This window comes from Ammospiza nelsoni, chromosome 16 (assembly GCF_027579445.1).
Source record: "Ammospiza nelsoni isolate bAmmNel1 chromosome 16, bAmmNel1.pri, whole genome shotgun sequence".
In the NCBI taxonomy this organism is placed as follows: Eukaryota; Metazoa; Chordata; class Aves; order Passeriformes; family Passerellidae; genus Ammospiza; species Ammospiza nelsoni.
Window position 1 is genome coordinate 17,949,086 of NC_080648.1, and position 20,415 is coordinate 17,969,500.

Sequence of the window (20,415 nt, forward strand, 5' to 3'; positions counted from 1 at the left end):
CACTTTGGTTTTTTGCTGTGATTTGTGTGTGCAGTAAAAAGGTGTAAAAGGCCCCAGGTGGGTGGTGGAGCCCAGGATGCTGGGGGAGCTGTGTCACCCAGGTGGGGACAGAGCTGCTGCCACCAGCCCCTGCCTCACTGCTGGGCTCACCAACCACAGCTTTGTGGGGAAAATTGGATTTTGTCCCATGTCCTGCCATCGTTTCTGTGCCCATCCCCTGCCTGGTGCTGGCTCTCTCTCCTGGCCCTGTCCTGTCTGAGCTGTACCCATTGTTATTCTTAATTGTTAATTTGTTAACATGAGAATTTTCTGTCAAATCTGGTAAAATCACTGGGATTTCTTCAGCACAATTAAAATATGTCGTTTATGGGGTTTTTTGTTGTCACTGACTGATGGCACCTTCACCTTGCTCTACCAGGATGGGTTTGTGGTGGCATTAATAACCAAAATCAGCATGTGGGGACAGTGATGTGCCCTGTGCCAGGGAATCAGCACCCTCCTGTGCCAGGGCTGAGTTCCTGAGGTGTGGAAATGGCCACATTTTGTTTGGTATTTGGTGCTGTTCTTTGCAACAGATGCAGTTACAGCACCTGCTATTGCACACTGAGCCTTGTAAAACTGCTGCTGTGGATTTCAGTGCTCCTTGAGATGAATTTCAGTGTTCCTTAAGATGAATTTCAGTGTCTTGGAAATAAATCAAGCTGTGCCAGGGAGCATGAGGGTGGATTTTGGGAAAGGTTTTTCCCCCAGAGGGTGCTGGGCACATCCCTGAGGCTGCCAGAGCTCCAGGAGAATTTGGAAAACCCTCCCAGGGATGCCCAGGGTGGGATTTTGGGGCTGTGCAGGGCCAGGGGCTGGGTTTGATGGTCCTTGTGGGTCCCTTCCCTTTGATTCTGTGATTCTGTCCCAGGTTCTGTGGCTCGCTCAGGTCATGGTCAGGACAAGCCAGAAAAACCCGTGAGCAGCTGTGAGGGCAGTTCTGGGCAGTTCCTGTGACTTTGTGTCTGCAGAGTGTCCTTGAGTTGTGGAAAAGGCTTTCCTGGCCCAGCATGGCTCAGCTTTTACCTGAGGATGCCTTTTACCTCAGGGGACCTCTGTGCACGGGCTGCAGCTCCTGTGCTGGTGCCAGCGGAGGAGAAGGAGCACTGGGCTGTGGCAGTGCCTGCAGGGGCTCCTTCCTGGAAAGCAGAGAACAGCCCTTGCCTCCAGCCAAACCAGTCTGGTTCCCAGCTGAGGGAACCAGGCTCGGCCAGCAGCACATTTAATTAATTAATTAATTAATTTATTTATTTATTTACCTGGGCAGCTTTAGGCACTGCCTTACCTGGGATTAACTCATCCTTGCCATCCACACTCCTGTGGGACCCCCAGCCCCATCTCCTGCCTCTGGGGGCTGCTTGGGAATGGTGTCCCAGGGCTCCAGCCCCTTCAGAGCCTCCCACAGAAATCTGTGAGACCTTTGGGGGAAAGGTGTCCCAGGGCTCCAGAACCTCCCACACAGACCTCTGAGACCTTCGGTGCAGCTTCTGCAGCACATCCTCATGGAGAAGCTCCATCACCCCTTGTCCCAGAGCTGCCACCACACCCTGTGGCAGCATCCCAGTGTTTGAGTGAACAAAACTTCTCCTGTTTGAAATCTGGTGGAAGATCCAATCCTGTCGCATGGCAGGAGATTAGATGAGGTGTTGTGTTGCAATAGGACATGAAATGAATTTTTTTCTTCCTTGTTGTATAGAGTGCTCCCCAAAACCTCTATAGCTGATGGGTTTGGCTCTTTTTTCCATCTTGCAGGAGTGAAAATGCTCTTTATTGTTGTTTGTTTATATTTCTCCTGGTCCCTCAGCCCCTCAGGTGCAGGCCCAGGGGCAGGAACACTTTTGGCCTCTCAGTATTTGTGTTATCTTTGCTCTGCTGGGGCCCCTGAGTATTAAACTGCCCTGCCAGGGAACAGGGGATGTTTCATCTCCTGCAGAAATGTAAATAATCCCTTTCCAAGAAACAACTGCAGAGGTTCTGTTCAGCTCTTGTGTCCTGGGGTGCTTGTGTTCTGTTTTGCCATCTCAGCAGTGGCACCACTCCTGGGCTTGTCTCCTTTTCCTTGTTTTCCTTTTAAAAAAGATGATGTTCTGCAGTAAATACATTTCAAGTGAAGCTGAACGAGCAGGCATCCAAAAATGCTGTCAAACCCCCCCCATCTGAAGGTAAGGAAAAGCTTAACCTTGCACCTTTACCTGGCTCACTTCCTTTTTTTAAAATAAAAATAGTGATGCAAGTCATGGGGAGCAGTGGGTGCAGCCAGGTTAAGCCAGCCTGGACCATGACCTCAGAGGCTTCCAGAAGCCAAATAATCACAAATATATTTACAAACCTTGAAGCAGACCAAGCCCCTTTGTGCAGTGCAGTTAAATCTGTTCCAGGAAAACTGGAGGTGCCAACCTGTCCTGTAAAACAGAAGGGATGCATTGACACAGCAGCACAGACTTCACTTTGCTGCATTTCCCTGTTGAAAATGCCTGGATAACAATCACAAATACAGGAAATTCCATGGTTTTTGCTGACTTTAGGCTAGAGAACAGCAAATGCCCCTCCTGCATTTCCTTGTGCCTTGTTGGCACTGCTCTGTTTCTCACCTGGCTGCAGCGTGGCATAGATGGATGTTATATTGCTCACACACCATGCCAGGAATAAAACCTTTGGATTTCATGCTCTGGGAAGCAGAGGGGGCTGTGTCAGTGCAGGCAGGCTCCTGTCCCCACCTGCATTGTCCAAAACCATCTGTGCAGCCCGGGATGGAGCTGAGCACGGGCTGAGTTTACAGTGGCAATAAAGAACAAGCCCTGAAGATGCTTTTGGAAACAAAACTGTTTCAGCTGTGCTTGGGAGGGCAGCACAGCCCTGGGTGCCTCAAGGTCACCTGGAGTTCCGTGGTGGGTTTCTTTTTTTTTTTTTTTTTGTGTGTGATGTTTTCCCCATAGCAAACGTGAAACTTTTATGTTTTCTGCCCTTGCCTCACCTCATGCAGGAAAAGGAATTCCAGAGATGTCCACAGTGCCACCAAGGGTGTCCTCACAGCCCCTCCTCAGTGCCCACAGCTGGAATTTCCAGCACAGAGACCCAGCTGGGACAAGGAGCTTGAGAGCTGCAAAAAGTATGGAATATCTTAAAGTAAAGTGTGGAATGTACTGAAATAGATATTTATTATTGGAGTATACAAAAGCAACTGGGAATTTGAACACAAGAAATTGGAGAAAAAAGTTCTAGGGGAACTTATTACTTATTATTACTTATTATTACTTATTATTACTTATTATTATTACTTATTACTTGTTTTAAAGTAAAATAAGAAATGTATTGAAATAGATATTTATTATTGCAGTATACAAAAGCAACTGGCAATTTGAACACAAGAAAGGGGAGGAAAAAAGGTTCTAGGAGAAGATGGCAGGGAAGGCTTGGAGGCAGAAATCTTGGGGAGGGGGAAGAGCAGGGCTCTGTCAGGGCTGCCCAAGATTGATCAGGGCATAAAGGAAATCTCAACAGATAAAAGAGCTCCAGAGTATAGAAATGAAGATGGAATTGGGAGGGAAAAGCAGCAGCAGGCTGGAGGTAACCTAAATCCTGCCACACATTGAAAAAGTGCTTCACCCCATTTTTGTGGTGCTCAGAGCAGAGATCCAGAGCTGGAACTTCCTAAATAAGATCAAACCCAAAGATGGATTGTGCTCAGCTGCGTTTCATCCCAGGGAACAATCAGACTTAAAAGTCCAGCCTGGCCAGCTCTTCAGTGGCTGACTCATCACTTCTTCAGTGGATTTCAAGATGAAGGATTCATGGAGAAAATAGAAATTTGGGTCATTTGCTGGGGAAGGAGATGGAAAAAGAAAATAAGTGAGTAGAGACCACATCATCCAGGCCAAGGCACAAAATGAGCTGTGAGTAGGGACAATTACACAGTGCCTGGAAGGAAAGATAGAATCTGTTACTGAGAGCAGGGGAAGGGAAAGGGGAACTCCTGAAAAAGCACCTGAAAATACATGAGCTGTGGAGGAATGGCAGAGAAAAGAAAGAATTGATATAAATAGATAAAAAGATTGAGCAGCTGCCTCCCTACCATGTGCTCTCATTTTCCCCTGCTGCCAGAGAACACGGATGTTCCTTATTTATTTACTCCTAATTACTGAGATCCAGACTTCCCCTGATGAGATAAATGCAGCTCAGGATGCTCGTTTTCCCCTTCTCTTCCCTCAGGGTGTCTCCCCAGCATCTGCATCCCAACCCTGTGGAATTCCACCCCTCCATCCCCTGCCCCTCTCCGAGGTGCCTGCCTGGCAGGAATTGATCCAGCTGCACAGGGCAAGGCACATCCAGCAAAATCTGGACTGGGTCAGTGGGAAAGAGATGGAAAAGAAGGGGTCAGGACAGGGGGAGTGAGTGCTCAGAGGGCTGCTGGAGGTTGTTGGCACAGCTGACAAGGGCAGAGCAGTTCCAGCTGGTATTTATGAGGCTGCTCTTTCCATTCAGGGTGATGAACAATCCTCTTTTCCTGGCTGCTGCTGCAATTGCTCACCTTTACCTACCAAATAATACAACCCTGCTCTTCTCCCAGTTGTGTTTCTGCACAGCAAAGCCCCTTGGTATGTGTGCCAAAAGGCTCTGCAAAATGTGAATTGTGCAGATTGGACGCATCCACAGTTCTGCTGTCTCCCTGAAATAACCTGTGTCGCCGCAGCTCTGCTCTCAGCTTTGCAGCGCCTCTGTGGAGGGAAAACTACCAGGAAAGGAAAATCATTCTGGAATGAGCTTTGCTTCTTGGTTTTTGGCACGAAATCCTGTCTAGAACAGCTGAGAACCTGAGCAGAGGAGCCCAGTGGGACCTGAGCTCGCTGGGTTCAGAGAGGGGCAGAGCAGGGAGGTTTCTTTCCATCGCTGCCCTTGTTTAGCAAACACTTCTCCAGATCCAAGCAATCCTCTTATCTGGCAGGAGCACTTCTCTAAGGCCCCTCAATCATTCTTGGTGTCCAGAACAAGTTGTCAGCCCAAATACACGCTGAGAATGGTGTTTGTTTCCCAAACACAGCTCTGCTTGGCGGCTGCGGCGTTTCCAGCGCCTGCACTGAGATAAAAGAGACGTGGCTTGGCCCAGGAGCTCAGATCCCAAGGGAGGAACCACCTGGGCCAGGTTTCCTCTGCCCAGGGTGCTGCCAGGTGGAGACAGCTCTGAGCCCAGGGGAGAAGCTCCAGGTGCTGAGGAAACGCCCTGTTTGCAGCCACAGGTAAGATTTGGTGATGTGTGCAGGGCAGGGAATGGGATTTCTCCTCATCCCAGCTCGGTTCCAAACCACAGCCACTCTGGGGCTCCCCTCTGGAGTGTTTTTGTCTCTCTGTCTGTGGTTCAGCTGTCACAAAAAGGTGTTTTGGTGCAGCTGCATTTTGACTGAAGAAACTTGGAGTGGCTCTGAAGGTGTCTCTGTAACTTCACCAGGCTGAAAAAGCAGAGTGGTTTCATTCTGCAGGTGGGAGCCCCTGTTTGGTGGAAGCCACTAACGCAATTTAAAATTATGTAATGTTGAAGGAAAAAATAATCGGCAAATCATCTCCCTTACCCACATCTTGATTCCTAAAGTATCCCTTGGAATGTCTTAAAATTTCCAAAAAGAAGATTTTGCCTAAAGTAGCAGTGTCATGACAGCAGAATGAGTTCTAGTTTGAGTGAAATTCAGTGAAATTTCACTGAAATTGAGTGAAGTTCCCGTTTCAAAACAAGAGGGATGGGGAAGGAGTATGAGGGGGGGCTCTGTAGCTGTACCCCAGATTTGGAGGTTGTGGTTAATCAGCTCCAGAAGTGACAACAAACTAATTGACCTTTTGAAAATGCTTTTGTTGGATTTGTGTGAGATAATTTCCCTTTATTTATTTATTTATCTATTTGTTGATATTTTGTTATTAATTTATTTATTAATATTTTTGTATTTATTTTATTTATTTATATTTATTAAGCTAATAAATTGTTTATCTATATTTTAGCATTTGGTTTATTTATTCATTCACTTACATTTTATAATTTTTATCATTTTATTCGTTTAGCTATATTGTAGTAATTAGTTAATTTGTTTATTTATAACTCATTATTTAATTTATGTACATTTTTGGTGATTAGCTTATTTATATTTACATTTATAGTTATGAATTTGGTACATTTATATTTATATTTATATTTGTAGAATTTATAGGTATAATTATATTTTATATATATTTATATATATATTATATATTTATATATTTATAGGTATAGTTGTATTTTATTTATATTTTATTTATTTATTTAATTATTTATTTACTTTTCTGCCCATGCCACGAGCCCTGGAGCTAAGCAAAGCCCCTGTGCTCGTGCCTGCAGCCCCTCACTCCTGCCCGCTCTCCCTCCTCAGCTCCCCTGTGCCCATGGAGGACGCGTCCAGCCAGGAGCCAGCGCCCAGCAAAGCCCCGCTGGGCTCCCTGGGGCCACACGAGCCTCCTGCCGCCTTGATCGTGCTGGAGGAGCAGGAGCCCCCGGGCTGCAGCAGGGAGCTGGTCCTGGCGAGGGCCAGAGCCGCCTGCAGGTGCAGCCCCGGGGCCCTGGGCCGGGCCCTGCTGCGGCTGCTGCCCGTGCTGGAGTGGCTGCCCCGCTACAATCCCCGCTCCCAGCTGCTCGGGGACGTGGTCTCGGGGCTCCTGGTGGGCGTCGTGGCCATCCCTCAGTCCATCTCCTACTCCCTGCTGGCCAACCAGGACCCCGTCTACGGCATCTACACCAACTTCTTCTGCAACATCATCTACGCGGCCACGGCCACGTCGCGCCACGCCAGCGTGGGCTCCTTCGGGGTGCTGTGCCTCATGGTGGGGCAGTCGGTGACGCGCCACCTGCAGCTGGCGGGCTATGGGGACAGCAGTGCCGCCCTCGGGGACAACTCCAGCTCCCCCAGGAACGGGACAGAGCCGTGTGACAGGAGCTGCTACGCCATCACCGTGGCCCTTTCCTTGAGCTTCCTCGTGGGCCTCTACCAGGTACCAACGTTCACCCTGGTGCTGTTTGCTCCTAGGAATGTCTCTGAGTTTGGGATCTCTAAGTGTTGGGTCAGATTTAAGAGTTCTGAGAAATGTTTCTAGACCCCTTCACTTGAATATTTGTGAATGCAGTGATTTTAAAAGTGCAGACACAGCTGAATGGGGGCTGTTTTCCTCCATGGATAACCTTGGATGTGTCTGAAGCATCCTCAGCCAGGGAAGAGAAGGATCTGTGAACCGTCTTCCCACCACCTCAGTCCTGCAGCTGGGCAGCTCAGAGCAGGTTTGGGGCTGTCAAGGACCATCCTGAAGGATCATGCCATGCTCTCTGGCAGTGTCCCCACTGAGAAATTCCAGGCTCTTCCAATGGGACAGCTAAAATTCAGGGCATCCCAAGTGAGTGCTACCCAGAGCTGCTCATGAGGAGGCAGCAGCAGGGACCTCATAGGACTTTCTGTGTGGCATCCTCAGCCACAGAGAAGTGTTAAAGGTAAGTCTCTCTAGTATTCCATACCCCAAATTAACTCCTGAAGACAAATTAATATCCCCAGCCAGAGCTGCTAAATTGGCAGCAAAGTGACATGAATTGCCAGCCACCCCTTCCAGCCCTTCTCACTCTGCTAAAGCTGTGGCTGCTTTGCTTTTCAGATCCTGCTGGGGGTTTTACAGATGGGCTTCGTGGCTGTCTACCTGTCAGAGCCTCTGCTGGGTGGCTTCGTGACAGGCTCCAGCCTCACCATCCTCACCTCCCAGATGAAATACCTGCTGGGCCTGAAGATCCCCCGGCACGAGGGGGTGGGCTCCTTCATCCTCACCTGGGTGGACCTCTTCAGGCACATCCACAACACCAACATCTGCGACCTGCTGACCAGCCTGGTGGCCTTGGCCATCATCGTGCCCGTCAAGGAGCTCAACGAGCGCTACAAGGAGAGGTTGAAGGCCCCATTCCCCATCGAGCTGCTGGTGGTCATCGCAGCCACCCTCATCTCCCACTACTTCGACTTCGAGCGGCGCTACAAGGCCGCCGTGTGTGGGGACATCCCCACGGGCTTCAGGAAACCCACTGTCCCAGACTTCAGCCTGTTGCCCAGCCTGGCACTGGATGCTCTGCCCATTGCTGTCATTGGCTTTGCCATGACCGTGTCCCTGGCAGAGATCTTTGGCAAGAAGCATGGCTACGCCGTCAGCGCCAACCAGGAGATGATCGCCATCGGCATGTGCAACCTCATCCCCTCCTTCTTCTACTGCTTCGCCAGCTCTGCTGCCCTCACCAAGACCCTGCTGAAGGAGTCCACGGGGAGCCAGACCCAGGTGTCCGGGCTGGTCACGTCCCTGGTGCTGCTGCTGGTGCTGCTGTGGATCTCCCCGCTCTTCTACTCGCTGCAGACCTCCATCCTCGGCGTGGTCACCATCGTCAACCTGCGGGGCGGCCTCAGGAGGTTCCGGGACACGCCCAGGATGTGGCAGCTCAGCAAGCTGGACACGGCGGTGTGGTGGGCCACCATGCTGTGCTCCACGCTGGTCACCACGGAGATCGGGCTCCTGGTGGGCGTTTGCTTCGCGCTGCTCTGCATCATCTTCCGCACGCAGCGCCCGCGCGCCACGCTGCTGGGCAGGGTCAGGGACAGGGAGGTTTATGAGGACCAGGCCGCCTACAAACAGCTCAGCAGCATCTCCAACATCAAAATCTTCCGCTTCGAGTGCTCCCTCTACTACGCCAACAAGGATTACTTCAAGGCTGTGCTGTACCAGAAAACCGGGCTCAACCCTGTGCTGCTGGCTGCCAGCCTGGGGAACCGGGCACGGCCAGAGCCAGGCAGCACCAGGGGCTGCTGTGGCTGCCCGAGACAGGGCAGGAGCAGGGCTGAGAGCCCCTCCGGAGATGCCTGTGCCCCCTCCACGGACATGCACACCCTGATCCTGGACTGCGGGGCCATGCAGTTCATAGACACCGTGGGTCTCTCTGCGCTCAAGGAGACGCACCACGACTACGAGGAGGTGGGAGTGCAGGTGCTCCTGGCCAACTGCAACCCCTCCATCCGCCAGCGGCTGCGGGAGGGAGGCTGGGCCGGCCGGGCTGGGGGCCAGCTGGCCTTCCACAGCATCCACGATGCCGTGCAGTTCGCCGAGCGCTGGCACCGGGGGGACAGCAGGAACAAACGGGCTGCTCCCCCGGAGCCCGAGGAACAACAGCACTTCCAGGTGTCTCTGTAGCCCTGGGTGCGAGCGGAGGTTTCTAACGGGAGCAGGTTCGGTGTTTGTGCCGTCAGAGAGAGCAGGAGGGGCTGGGATGCTCTGCCAGAGGGGCAGAGGGTGGGAAGCGTTTGGGGAGGGCTGAGATCGGGATGGGACCGGGAATTCGGGAAGGGTTTGGGGAGGGCTGAGATCGGGATGGGGCCGGGAATTCGGGAAGGGTTTGGGGAGGGCCGAGCTCGGGATGGGTGCCCGGAGCTGCGCCTGCTCCGCGTGGCCGCTGGAGGGCGCGAGTGAGCCGCGAGCGGGGCCGGGACAGGCCGGGAATTCGGGAAGGGACCCCAAAAACTGATCCAGTGATCCCAACCCATCCCTGCCGTGACAGGGACCCCAAAAACTGATCCAGTGATCCCAACCCATCCCTGCCGTGACAGGGACCCCCAAAACTCATCCAGTGATCCCAACCCATCCCTGCCGTGACAGGGACCCCAAAAACTCATCCAGTGATCCCAACCCATCCCTGCCGTGACAGGGACCCCAAAAACTCATCCAGTGATCCCAACCCATCCCTGCCGTGACAGGGACCCCAAAAACTCATCCCATCCCCACCCCCAAAAGAAATCCTGCTGGAGGGAGCTGTGGCTTGCAAGCCCAGGGATGGGAGGCTGTAAATAAATTTTATGGAAAGGCAATGCTGTGGCTGTGCTCAGGAAAATTAATTTTTGTGCTTAAAAATTGATTTTAAATTGATTTTAAAATGATTTTAAGTTGTGTGCCTGTCTGTTTGCAGTCCTTGAGGCAAGGCTGTGCCCGGGGGGCTGAGCTGACCAAAGATCTCTGGATGTTTGTGCTCCAGGTGCTCCAGGTGTGGCTGGGATGCAGCTCCCAGGAGGTCTTTCCAAGGATCCTCTCAGGCCATCCCAGAGTGGAGAAACTCCCCAGGGAGTTACCTCAGCCCCAGAACAGAGGAATGGGACGCTTCAGGGGGGGACTTTGCAATAAACCCCAAGTTCCCAGCCCTGGCTGCAGAGATCTCTGCTCTCCGTCCATCCTGACCGTGCTGCACCATCAATCCTACAGTGGGGGCTCCTGCTGAGGACAGCGCCCCAAACCCTCCGTGTCCCACCGGGGGCTGGCCCCAGGAGCTGCCCCTGTGTCCCAGAGCCAAGGGCTGGGGCCCTGCTGGGCTCCCCAGGGGCTGAGGAAAGGCCAAGCAGCCGAAAGCAAATGTTCAAATGTTCCCCCCTGGCAGCATCTCCCCTCCCCTGCTGCTGCTGCCCCTGCCCCCTGCCTGCCCAGGCCCTATAAATACCCCGGCAGGGCCACCAGGAGAGGATTTGCTGCTGAGCCTTTGTCAGCCGCAGTGGGAGCTGACTGTGCAACTGGTAATTATGGCTCAGCAGCAGCTGGACAGGTTTAAATCCTTCTGATGCTTTGAAATGTTCCCTCTGGGGAGCTTTGAGGAGGAAAGGTTGTGGCTGGTGCCGATTGCTTCCCCTTTGGAGACACTGATTGCTGCACCGGCGGCTGCTCTCCTCTCTCCCAGTGCCTGTCCCTGGAAAAGCAGCCCCTGGAACGGCAAGGAGTGTTTCTGCAGCTTCTAACTGCTCTGGAGCAATGAAAGAGCTGCCAGCGTGTGCTGATGTGCCCATGGGGAACAGGGAAAACTGAGCAGGGAGCTGCAGGTGGCGATGGCTCTGGATTTCCTGGGGTAGGAGCCAGGCTTGGGGACATTGATGCACCCCTGGTGACACAGGAGCCAGCAGAGGGGCCTGGGAGAGCTGAGGGACAGAGAAAGGGGAAGGACAGGGTGAGAGGATCTGAGGAGGAAAATGACTCTGGGTGGAAGCCTTGCAGTGGCTGAGGTCCCTGTGATCCCCACGGGGGCTGGGAAATGTTCCTGCAATTGCTGCTCTGCCCCTGAGCTGCCTCTGCCCTTTGCCCCTTTCCACCCTGGATGGAGAGGAGCTGCTGGAGCCCATTTGTCCCACTTGGTGTCACTTTTCTGCCCCGCAATCAGGGACAGGAGGCAGATCAGCCCCCTGCTCCCTTTAGTGACAAATCCTGCTGTCCCCTGTCCCTGCAGTGAAAGCCTCTGGCATCCCCAGCCTCCAGGAGAGCCAGAAAAGGCTCAGAGGAGGGCAGGGAGAAGGAAGAGATAAACGGCAAGGCAGGAAAGGAACTAAAAGCCCTGAATCAGGAGAGCACCAGCATTAAACTGGACTCCAGTTCCAGCTGCAGTGGAGCAGCTCTGGTCACCTGCTGCCCTGGCATTTATTGAAATCCTGCAGTTTGGTTCCATGTTCCACAGCTTTAGGGTTTTCAGGTCGGTGCCTGAACTCCTGGGAGCCACAACAGTTCATGGGGATGGCAGCTTTAAAATAAAAAAACTGCATAACCCACATAGTTATGAAAAGCAGCTACAGAAAAGGAGCTTTTTTAAGTTTAAAGGCTGAAAAAGAGCACAACAAGAAGAAGATGTCTCTTTTGTTTTCTTTCTTTGGTGGCTGGGGAGTGTTTCAGCAGGTACAATTGTGGTTTCTATAGAAAGATGAAATGTCTTGTGAAATACCTGCCAAGCCTGCAGCAGCTGAGGCTCCCAGTGCAGAGCAGATCCCAGAGTTCACCAGAGCAGAGCAGAAACAAAAGTGCTGAAGGTTGACATCTCACAGCTGGTTCTATTTCAGACCATCCCCACCAAGGAATCTGTGCTTTCTACCTCACATTAATTTATTCTTTTTGAAGAAAGAGGCATTTAATTGGATTTTTGAGCTCCCAGACAGTGCTTGGCCTTCTCCTCCAGATGTGTCTGTGGATGTGGCAGCTGGCAGGGGGTGTCCCTGTCACCCTGGGGACAGGAGGGCACAGGGATGGGCAGCTCTGCTTTATCCCAAATGAGGAAACCCCAAGGGCAGGGTGGGCTGGGGTTTTCCACAATCAGGACAGGACTGCTGGGGTTTGTTCTGGAGCTTTATTGCAGCATCAGCCTCATCAATGGTTCAGACAATTGGAAGGTGCCAAAGCTCATGTCCTGCCAGCAGCAGCCAAAGATTTCTTTGTTCCAGAGCATTTAAAAACTTTCTGGCCAATAGCACATTGCTAAACCCACAGATAATTGTTTGGGCAATCACTAAAAGCACACCTACACCTGCTGCACACACAGCTTGTCTGCTTTCTGTTAACAACGCACAAAAATTCATTATTCAGCTTTAAACCTTCCACTATCTTGCTTGGCTTGTTTTTCTGCACTCTTGAAGTCCATCTCAGCCAAGCTAAAACTCAAGCTGTTTTTTCATGTCCTTGCTTGCTGTACCATTGTAACTTTTCCACTTCCACACCTTGCAGCTGTTCTAGCTCCAATTTCTCTGCTCTGTTTTTAAAACCTTTCCCAGCTTTCTGAAAGTCTGTTTCCCACAGCAGGGCAGGTGAGGGCTCTTGGTGACCCGAGTGTCACCTGCCACAGGATGGCCCTGTTGTGTCACAGTGCTGTCCCACCCTGGGGCTGTGGCTGGACCACAACTGACCAATTATTTTTTATATTTTAAATTTTTAAAATATTTTTGTATATTTTATATATTTATATTTTAATATTTTAATATTTAACTAATTTTAAATTTTTAGTATTTTTATTATTTTAATATTAACTAATTTTATATTTCAATATTTCTATATTTTTAATATTTTATAATTTTTATAATTTTAATATTGAACTAATTTTATAATTTTTAATATTTTTATATTCTTAGTATTTCATAATTTTTACAAATTATATTTTTTTGACTTTTAAATTTTTTATATTTTTTACATTTTCTTTTTTTACAGTTTTTTATATTTTCTCTTTTTTGTCACCCCAGAAGCTGCATTTGTGCAGATAGCTGTGTGGGCCAGCAGCTGCTGCTGGTGAGAGGTGATTTCTCTTGCTGAGCCCTCCCCACCCTGTGCCCAGCCCATCCTTGGTGCCCTTTCAGCTCAAAGCCCCTGCTGTGCCTGGGCAGCTGCAGAATGGCTTTCCTGTCAAGGTTTTGCCATGAATTTTGCCCAAACCAGGGTGGAAACTGCAGGAAGGAGATGTGAAAACGGCTGAGGTTAAACGTGGCACAAGAGGTGAGTTAAACTGGGGTGGGGAACTCCTGGTGTTTTCCTGGAAGGGCAAATACTGAATTTCCTTCTGCATTTATTGGACCCAGGGCTGGTCGGGCACATCCCAGCTGTGCCTTTGAGTGCCAGCCAGAGAGGGGAAAAGCCCTGGGTCCATCTTAGCAAAGCCTGGCCTAAACCTGTGGGTAGCACAGCCCTGTGCTGCAATCCCTGGATGCCAGCCTGGAAACGTGAGAGGAACGTGAGGAAAATCCAAAAACCACCCTGGGAAGTGGAGCCCTGGCAGGAGCTGAGCTCAGGACCCACTGCCCTGGGCACAGGTTGGTTTTACCTCTGGAGGTTTGCAGGGAGGGTTTGCAAACCCCCTGCAGGCTCCTCTCATCTCTTTGAACAGCTCTGAATAAAGAATTCGCCTTCTTTTTCCTTTTATTTTTGATAGGAGTTTAATAATCAGAAATCAGAAAATATGTTGCCTCACCGAGCAGGTAAAGGATTTGGGAAATTGGTTTTGCATCTCACAGAAGCCCCAAAGAGCCGAGGCACTGCTGACAGCAGCCCAGGGAGCTCAGGGGACAAAGGGGGAGCAGAGGCTCCCCAAGGGCAGGGCTGGGCAGGGGGAAATCTCCCTGCAGGTTTATTTTGGTTTGCGCTCAGTCCAAGAGGAATTGGCTCCGTGCTGCCATGGAAACAGCAGCAGGCCCCAGCAGGGTTTGCAGCCATCTCCGGGGAGCAATCCTGGGGAAATTCACCCCAAACCATCCCTGCGGGGCTGGGGGCTGAGGGAGCCACAATCAGACAGGGCAGGACCTTTGTCACACCAGTGAGGGGACACAGAAACAGCACACACAGAGCTGGGGATGTCCTGTCTGGAGCAGAGCTGATGTTAAAAATCCCAGTGTGACCCCAAGGGGTGTGATACCAGCAGGGAAGACACTTCAGGGCGAGTCAGCAAGGGTTAACCTGACAGCAAACATCTCATTCAGCCCAGCAAAGAGCAGGAAAATTACTTGGTTTTAATCTACTTTGTGTCCAGAAATATTCCATTAAAGAGGGGGAAAATAAATTCAGGGGGGGCTCGTGGGCATCCTGAGAGCAGAAAAAGAGGTAAAATTAATCCTATCAATAATCCATGATGAATGATTCACTCAGCTCTCTTATTCACAGCCCCATCAGTTATCTCTATTCACAGGGAATTACACTCACATGGAATTACACACAGCCTCATCTGCATGGAAATGAGCAGCCCAGGAGGGCTCCACATCCCAGAGCCCATCCCTGTGCTTGCCAGGGAAGGGAAGGAGCTCTGCAGGGCAGAAGGACAGACACCCACCCACCCTCAGCGCTGGGGGGATGGCAGGAGATGGATTTCTGCTTCACTTTTATTTTTCCTCCAAAACTTCCTTGCTGGAGCAGAGAACCAAGTGCAAATTGCTCGTTAGAAGTAGAATTTTGGGAAAAAATGGTGGAAAGTTCTGTCACACTTGTGTGGCTTACAGAGAGAGACTGAGATGGGCCAGGACTCAGAGAGCTCTCCCAGGAGGAGTCTCATCCTCACATTCCTGAGGGGTTGTTCAGTGGTTTCCAGCCCACGATTGTAAATGTGGGATTTGCCTCCAGCTCTGACTCTCCAGGTGATGCTGACATGGCTGCCCCTTGCTTTGGTTCCACCTTTGGTCCTGAGGTAACAGATTTCTCCAAGGGTCACTCTGAGAGGGTCTTTTAAAACAATTCTCCAGTGACAGCTGAGCCAACAATGTCTGTGTTGTGAACAGTGATAATTACTGATAAAAAAAACTGACCCAAAAGTTCTGCTTTAAAGCTAACATTTAGCTATTTAACACTTAGCTGCCTTAAGCTGGGATTTATGTTTGTGTCTGCAGGTAGAGCTGCAAATGACTGTGGGGAGTGGATCAGAGTGCTCTGCAGGCAGGGACAGCTCCCGCCACAGATGGCAGAGTTGGATTATTGAAAACCTGTCATTTTGGGACCCCCAGGGTGACCTTCTCCTTCCTGACCCTTTCAGTTCTGAGCTGTCCCCACCTGGGCTCTTTCAGCAGGAGCCTGGGAATGTGAATTCCTGGCAACCCCCAGAGCTCTGGGTGTGAGTGATGTGAGCAGAGGAGGTGGTGACAACAGAGAGACAAAATCCTGTGTAAGGACAAGCACCAACCCATCTGATGCTGCAAATCAGCTGCAGAGCAGAGTTTTTCCCCTGCCTCTCCTGTGACGTCCCTCAGAAAATCCAAACGCTGGGAAATCCCAGGAATTCAGCTGCTGCACCCCCACTTGCCAGCCCAGCTCTGGGTACCAACTGCTGCTGCACCCCAGCATTAGTGGGGGATCTCAGGGGGAGGGGAAAGCTTGCATTTCCAAAGGAACAGAAGGAAAGTTCTTCCCCGGGGGAGTGGGAGGCTGCGTGATCCAGCCGTGGGTAAAACCCTCAGAAAATCAGAAAATCAATGTGTTCAGGCTCCCTTTGGATAAAATGCCTCCCACGTGGGCAGAGGAGAGCAGGGCTGCTCGGAGGGGGCTCACCCAGAGCTGCTCTCTCTGTTTTTATGGGTTCCTGTCCCTCTCTGCTCCTGGAGGGGCAGCAGGGAGGGACCCAGGGCAGGGATGGAGCTGCACCTGCAGCAGCAGCAGCGAATTCTTCTGCAGAGTGGCTGTGATTCAGTCCCGATGAATCACTCAGCCACTCTCCCTCTCAACCAGATCTTGGGATTCATCATTGTTACAGCAGGAGGAAAAGGAGGAGGGGAGGAAAAAAACCCCAAACTCCAGTGCTTTATCTCCCTCTCTGATACTTTCCAATTTTCCTGTTTAAAAATTTAATTCCTTTTTTTTTTTTTTTTTTTTTTTTAGGCATCCCATGCAGGTGGAATAAACTTTTGCCAGTCCTGGAGTGGAAGCTGCATGGAGAGGAGGGGGATGGACCATGGGGATGGCACTGGTGCCAGCATGTGTTAAAAAACAAACATGCCCAGGTTCAGAGCAGCCAGGGGTGAAGGGGTTTGGGCTCTGCCTTCTCCAGGCTCCAAATCCTCCCCTGAGCAGCTTTAACCCTGCCCAGAGCACTGCTGGCCCTCAATTCCTCACCCAAGCATTGAAAGAGAGCACAGAAACCCACCCAGCCTCATCCTCCCCTCCTGCAGACTCAGCATGGCCTTGGCTCAGGGCTCCACACTGAATTTTCACTTTTGTGCCATTTTCCCCTTTGGGAGGTGCTGCTGGAGAGCCTGGCTGGGAGCACCATGGGAGGCAGGTGAGGAGCTGCTCTGAGCACTCAGATCTTGCCAGCAAGAACTACAAGTGTTTGCTCCATGAAGAATTTATATATCAATTCAGCATTAAATTGAGTAGCTACCACTAGTGTCTACTGTTAGTAAATACTAATAATGAAAGCTCACATCAGTACCATGGAGAGGAAAATGCAGGCAAACCGAAATTGCTTCAGGAACTCTTTAACAGCTCCACCCAGACCAGCTTCATTCACTTTGGTTTGGGTCCTCTGAGCCTGAGAAAATCCACTCTGTGACAAAGTGTTTCTTCATGGCTTGGATGGGGTTTACTTTTGTTAATGTGTTAATGTTATTCTTTCTCTGTCTCTCAGTTTCTATAGTGATGGACAAACACATGCAGCACACTGGGTGCTGTTTGCCTGCTCTGCCTGAAAACACCACCAAATTTTGGAGAAATCCATTGAAAAATCTTTGCCAACCCCCCCCTTCCCCCCCAGATCTTAAAAACACGAGTCCTATCAAACAAGTTGATAATGTGTTTAATATAAATTTACTTTTTGGATTTATTTTGACAGTAAGAAGCAGGTATTGCACTTCTGTGGGTGCTCTGGTTTCTCCTGCATCCACACACAACTGCAGATGTCCTTTGGAGGGGCAAGGACCTCAGCTGTGGTTAAAGGGCATGGAAATGCTCCAAAGCAAATTACGTTTGTGACCCTGAGCGCGCTCTGGATCTCCCTGTGAACCCAGAGATCTCTGAGGAATCCCAGCCCTGCACTGACTGTACAGCTTGCAAGCCCCAAACCCCAAAGTGCAGCTCCACAAGTGAGAGGTGAAGGTGAGCACAGCTGGGGAAGGAGCTGCTCAGGTCTGGGTTCATTTCAAGGGGTATTTTGAAAGCCCAGCTGATGAGCTGCTTGTGGTGTCCTGCTCTGCCAAGACTGGGCTTTGTTAAGGCTGTCAGGGCCAGATTTCAGCTGCCAAAGCTCCAATAATGTCAGAGGAGCTGGACTGATGCTGCAGCTGAAAAAGCCTTTGCAGCGTGCTTGGAATTACCTCCAATTTTGTGTTTGTTTTGAGAAATCCATTGGAAGATCTTTGCCAAAACCCCTCAGATCTTTAAAAAGCGGCTCCAATCGAGCAAGTTATAGTAACATGGGCTTGCTCCACTTCCCTTCTGCACACAAGCAACCAAACCACGCCACCGATCCCCGAATCGCTGCGAAAGGGAGGGAGAAGCATCGGCCAGAATTCGCTGGACAAAGGGAGGGCTGCGCTGCCCGCAGCGCCCGCACGGCTCGGGGCGTGCTCGGGGTTGGTCTCCGGGGAGGAGCGGCCCCGGCTTTCCCCGGGCGGGGCGGGCACAGCGCGGGCACCCCCGCGCTCCGTGCGGGGCCGGGGGAGGCGCTGCCCGCGGAGCCTCGGCGGGAGCGCGGCCCCGCAGCCGCACCCGGACAGACGGAATCCCCGGCAGGACAGACGGAATCCCCGGCAGGACAGACCGCAGCCGCACCTGGGCGGGCAGGACAGACGGAATCCCCGGCAGGACAGACAGAACACCCAGCAGGACAGACCGCATCCGCACCTGGGCAGGGGCGCAGCCCCGCACCCGTACCTGGGCGGGAAGGACAGACAGACCCATCCCTGGCAGGACAGACTGCATCCGCACCTGGGCAGGAGCGCAGCCCCGCACCCGCACCTGGGCGGGAAGGACAGACCGCATCCGCACCTGGGGGGGCAGGACAGACAGAATCCGCACCTGGGCGGGCAGGAGGCACCGCATCCGCACCCGGGCAGCGCCGGCAGCCGCCCTGCCCCATCCCGCCAGCATGAGCGGCCGCACCGGGGGAGCCGCGCCGGGCACCGCGGGGCTCTGCCCCGGCCACGGTGAGCAGGGCCGGCGGGGGAGCGGGCGGACGGGGCTCCGCTGGGAACGGGGGAAACCCGAACCGGGGGGAAATGTTCGCCGGCATCGCCCGGGGAGCGCCCCTCGGCAGCGGCGGGGGGATGCGGGTGCGGTGCCGGGTATTACCCGGTTTCGGTGCCCGGTATCCGCCATGTGCGATGCCTGGTGTCCCACCCCGGGTGCAGTGCCCGGTATCCCCCGGTTTCGGTGCCGGGTATCCCCCGGGTTCGCGGCAGAGCCCCGGGGCGCTCGGAGGGAGAGGAGGGGAGGAAGGAAGGCTGGTCCGGTGGCGGTCGCACAGGTGAAGGTGGCAGCGAGCAGCACTCGGCGGCTCCGGTGCCCAGCAGAACCCCGGGATGGGCAGCACTGACCCGCAGGAGGAACGGGACTGGGGTGGGCACGGAGCCCCTGGCACGGGGAAAGTGCCGGGGAGGGGAGGAGAGGCTCGGCGGGCTCTGCACGAGTGGGAAAGTTCACTGAAGCGAGGATGGGTGAGGAGTTCAGGGCACGGGCAGGTTGTGGCGCTTGGGGACAGGCTCAGCGGTGGCCCTGGCGGTGCTGGGAGAACGTGTGGAGGATCTCAGAGGGGATTTCCAGCCTTAACAGTTGTGCAATTCTGTGGTGAAGAAGGTGTTTTCCAGCACTGGGCAGCTCTGTGCAGTGCCAGGGTCCAGAGTGCAAAGGCTCCGCTCGCCCTGGGGCTCCCCAAGCTCTGTGTCTGTTCCAAGCTGGTGTCACTGAGGTTGGAGCATTTCAGGGCTGCTGAGGCTTGCTCAGAATGACTGCAGGGTGAGGCAGGCTCGCAGGAGTCCTGCCCCAGCCCGGGTGCTTTGATTCAGGTTCAGTGTGTGGCTCCCATCGGGGACAGACAGACGGAGCAGGGTCACTCCCTGCAGCCCTGGGGCATCTCCCCTGCCCCAAAACAAAACTTCAGCCCCGGGAACTCGATAGAAAAGTGGGTAATTAAAACATTACCCAGCTGCAAGTTTGTGCTGCTTGAGGGCAGTGAGGAAGGAGCCCAGTCCTGGTGTGCCAGCTTCGGAGCCTGGAGTGTGCTTTGAGGTGTGTGATGTCATTATGACTTCATTTCTGCTTAAACCCAAAATGCTGTCCTTTGAGTGGGAATACTGCCCAGTGTTCCTTGAAGGAGGGTGACTTTTCTCGGCCCCCTGTTACTGCTGTTGGCTGGTTTTGCTTGGCAAAGGCAGGGTGGAGTTTTTAGGGGATTATTTGGATTTTGTCAGCGTAGCAGAGGGTGAGGATGGCCTGGCTGAGGTCACCCTCCAGGGATGGCACCCAGGGATGTGCAGCAGGTGTGCAGTGCCACTCCTTGGGGGAAGAGCCCCAGGAAACAGGGATGGGAGCATTCCCAGCAGGAACGGGGACTGCTGTGATGGGCAGGGAGCAGCAGCACCTTCCTCTCCTCTGAGATCTTCCCTCTGAGATCTTCCCTCTGCCTCTTCCCTCGCAGCCTGACCTTGGCTCTGTCACTGCTGTCCAATAACGCCGTTAAAAAACAAACATGAGTCAGGCTGAGTTTGCTTAGGTAATAACTCCTTCCACACCAAGGTGTGTTTATTTCCTCCAGCAGGCTCTGACCTGACAGACAGACATGGTTGAGTTTGCCCAGGACTTTGTAAGCACTGATTTAAAAGTAAGAGTGCTCTGGCTGAGCCCCTTGGCTCCTTCTAGGAAGCCTCCAAATTGTGCATTCAGCTCCCCGGTGCCAACTGTGCTCCTGCAAGTGCCAGCAGTGCTTCCTCCTCTCCCCCTCCTCCTCCTCACCCCCATCCTCTGGAGCCAGCTGGCAAGCCTCGATTTTTCCACCTTTTCCAGGTATTCCAGGAAGTTTGAGGCAGGACAAAGAGCAAGGGACAGGTGCCAGCCAGAACGGGCTGAGCCCTTGGGGCTGGAGATACCTGGAACCTGTGGAAG

General features: G+C 52.4%; 2 protein-coding genes across 2 annotated transcripts in view; both read left to right on the forward strand.

Moving 5' to 3' along the window:
- The first annotated feature begins 6,441 nt into the window (after positions 1–6,441).
- LOC132080287 (sulfate transporter-like) lies at positions 6,442–9,258 on the forward strand. Its single transcript, XM_059483363.1, has 2 exons — positions 6,442–7,044; positions 7,693–9,258. The coding sequence occupies exons 1-2, from the start codon at positions 6,442–6,444 to the stop codon at positions 9,256–9,258; spliced, it is 2,169 nt and encodes a 722-aa protein (XP_059339346.1).
- Positions 9,259–9,435: 177 nt separating this feature from the next.
- Positions 9,436–20,415, forward strand: part of HTR4 (5-hydroxytryptamine receptor 4) — a 70,947-nt gene continuing 59,967 nt past the window's right edge. Inside the window, exons 1-3 of the mRNA XM_059483364.1 lie at positions 9,436–9,530; positions 10,537–10,622; positions 17,763–18,587. Coding sequence (XP_059339347.1) covers positions 9,436–9,530; positions 10,537–10,622; positions 17,763–18,587 — 1,006 coding nt within the window. The remainder of the gene's footprint in view (positions 9,531–10,536; positions 10,623–17,762; positions 18,588–20,415) is intronic.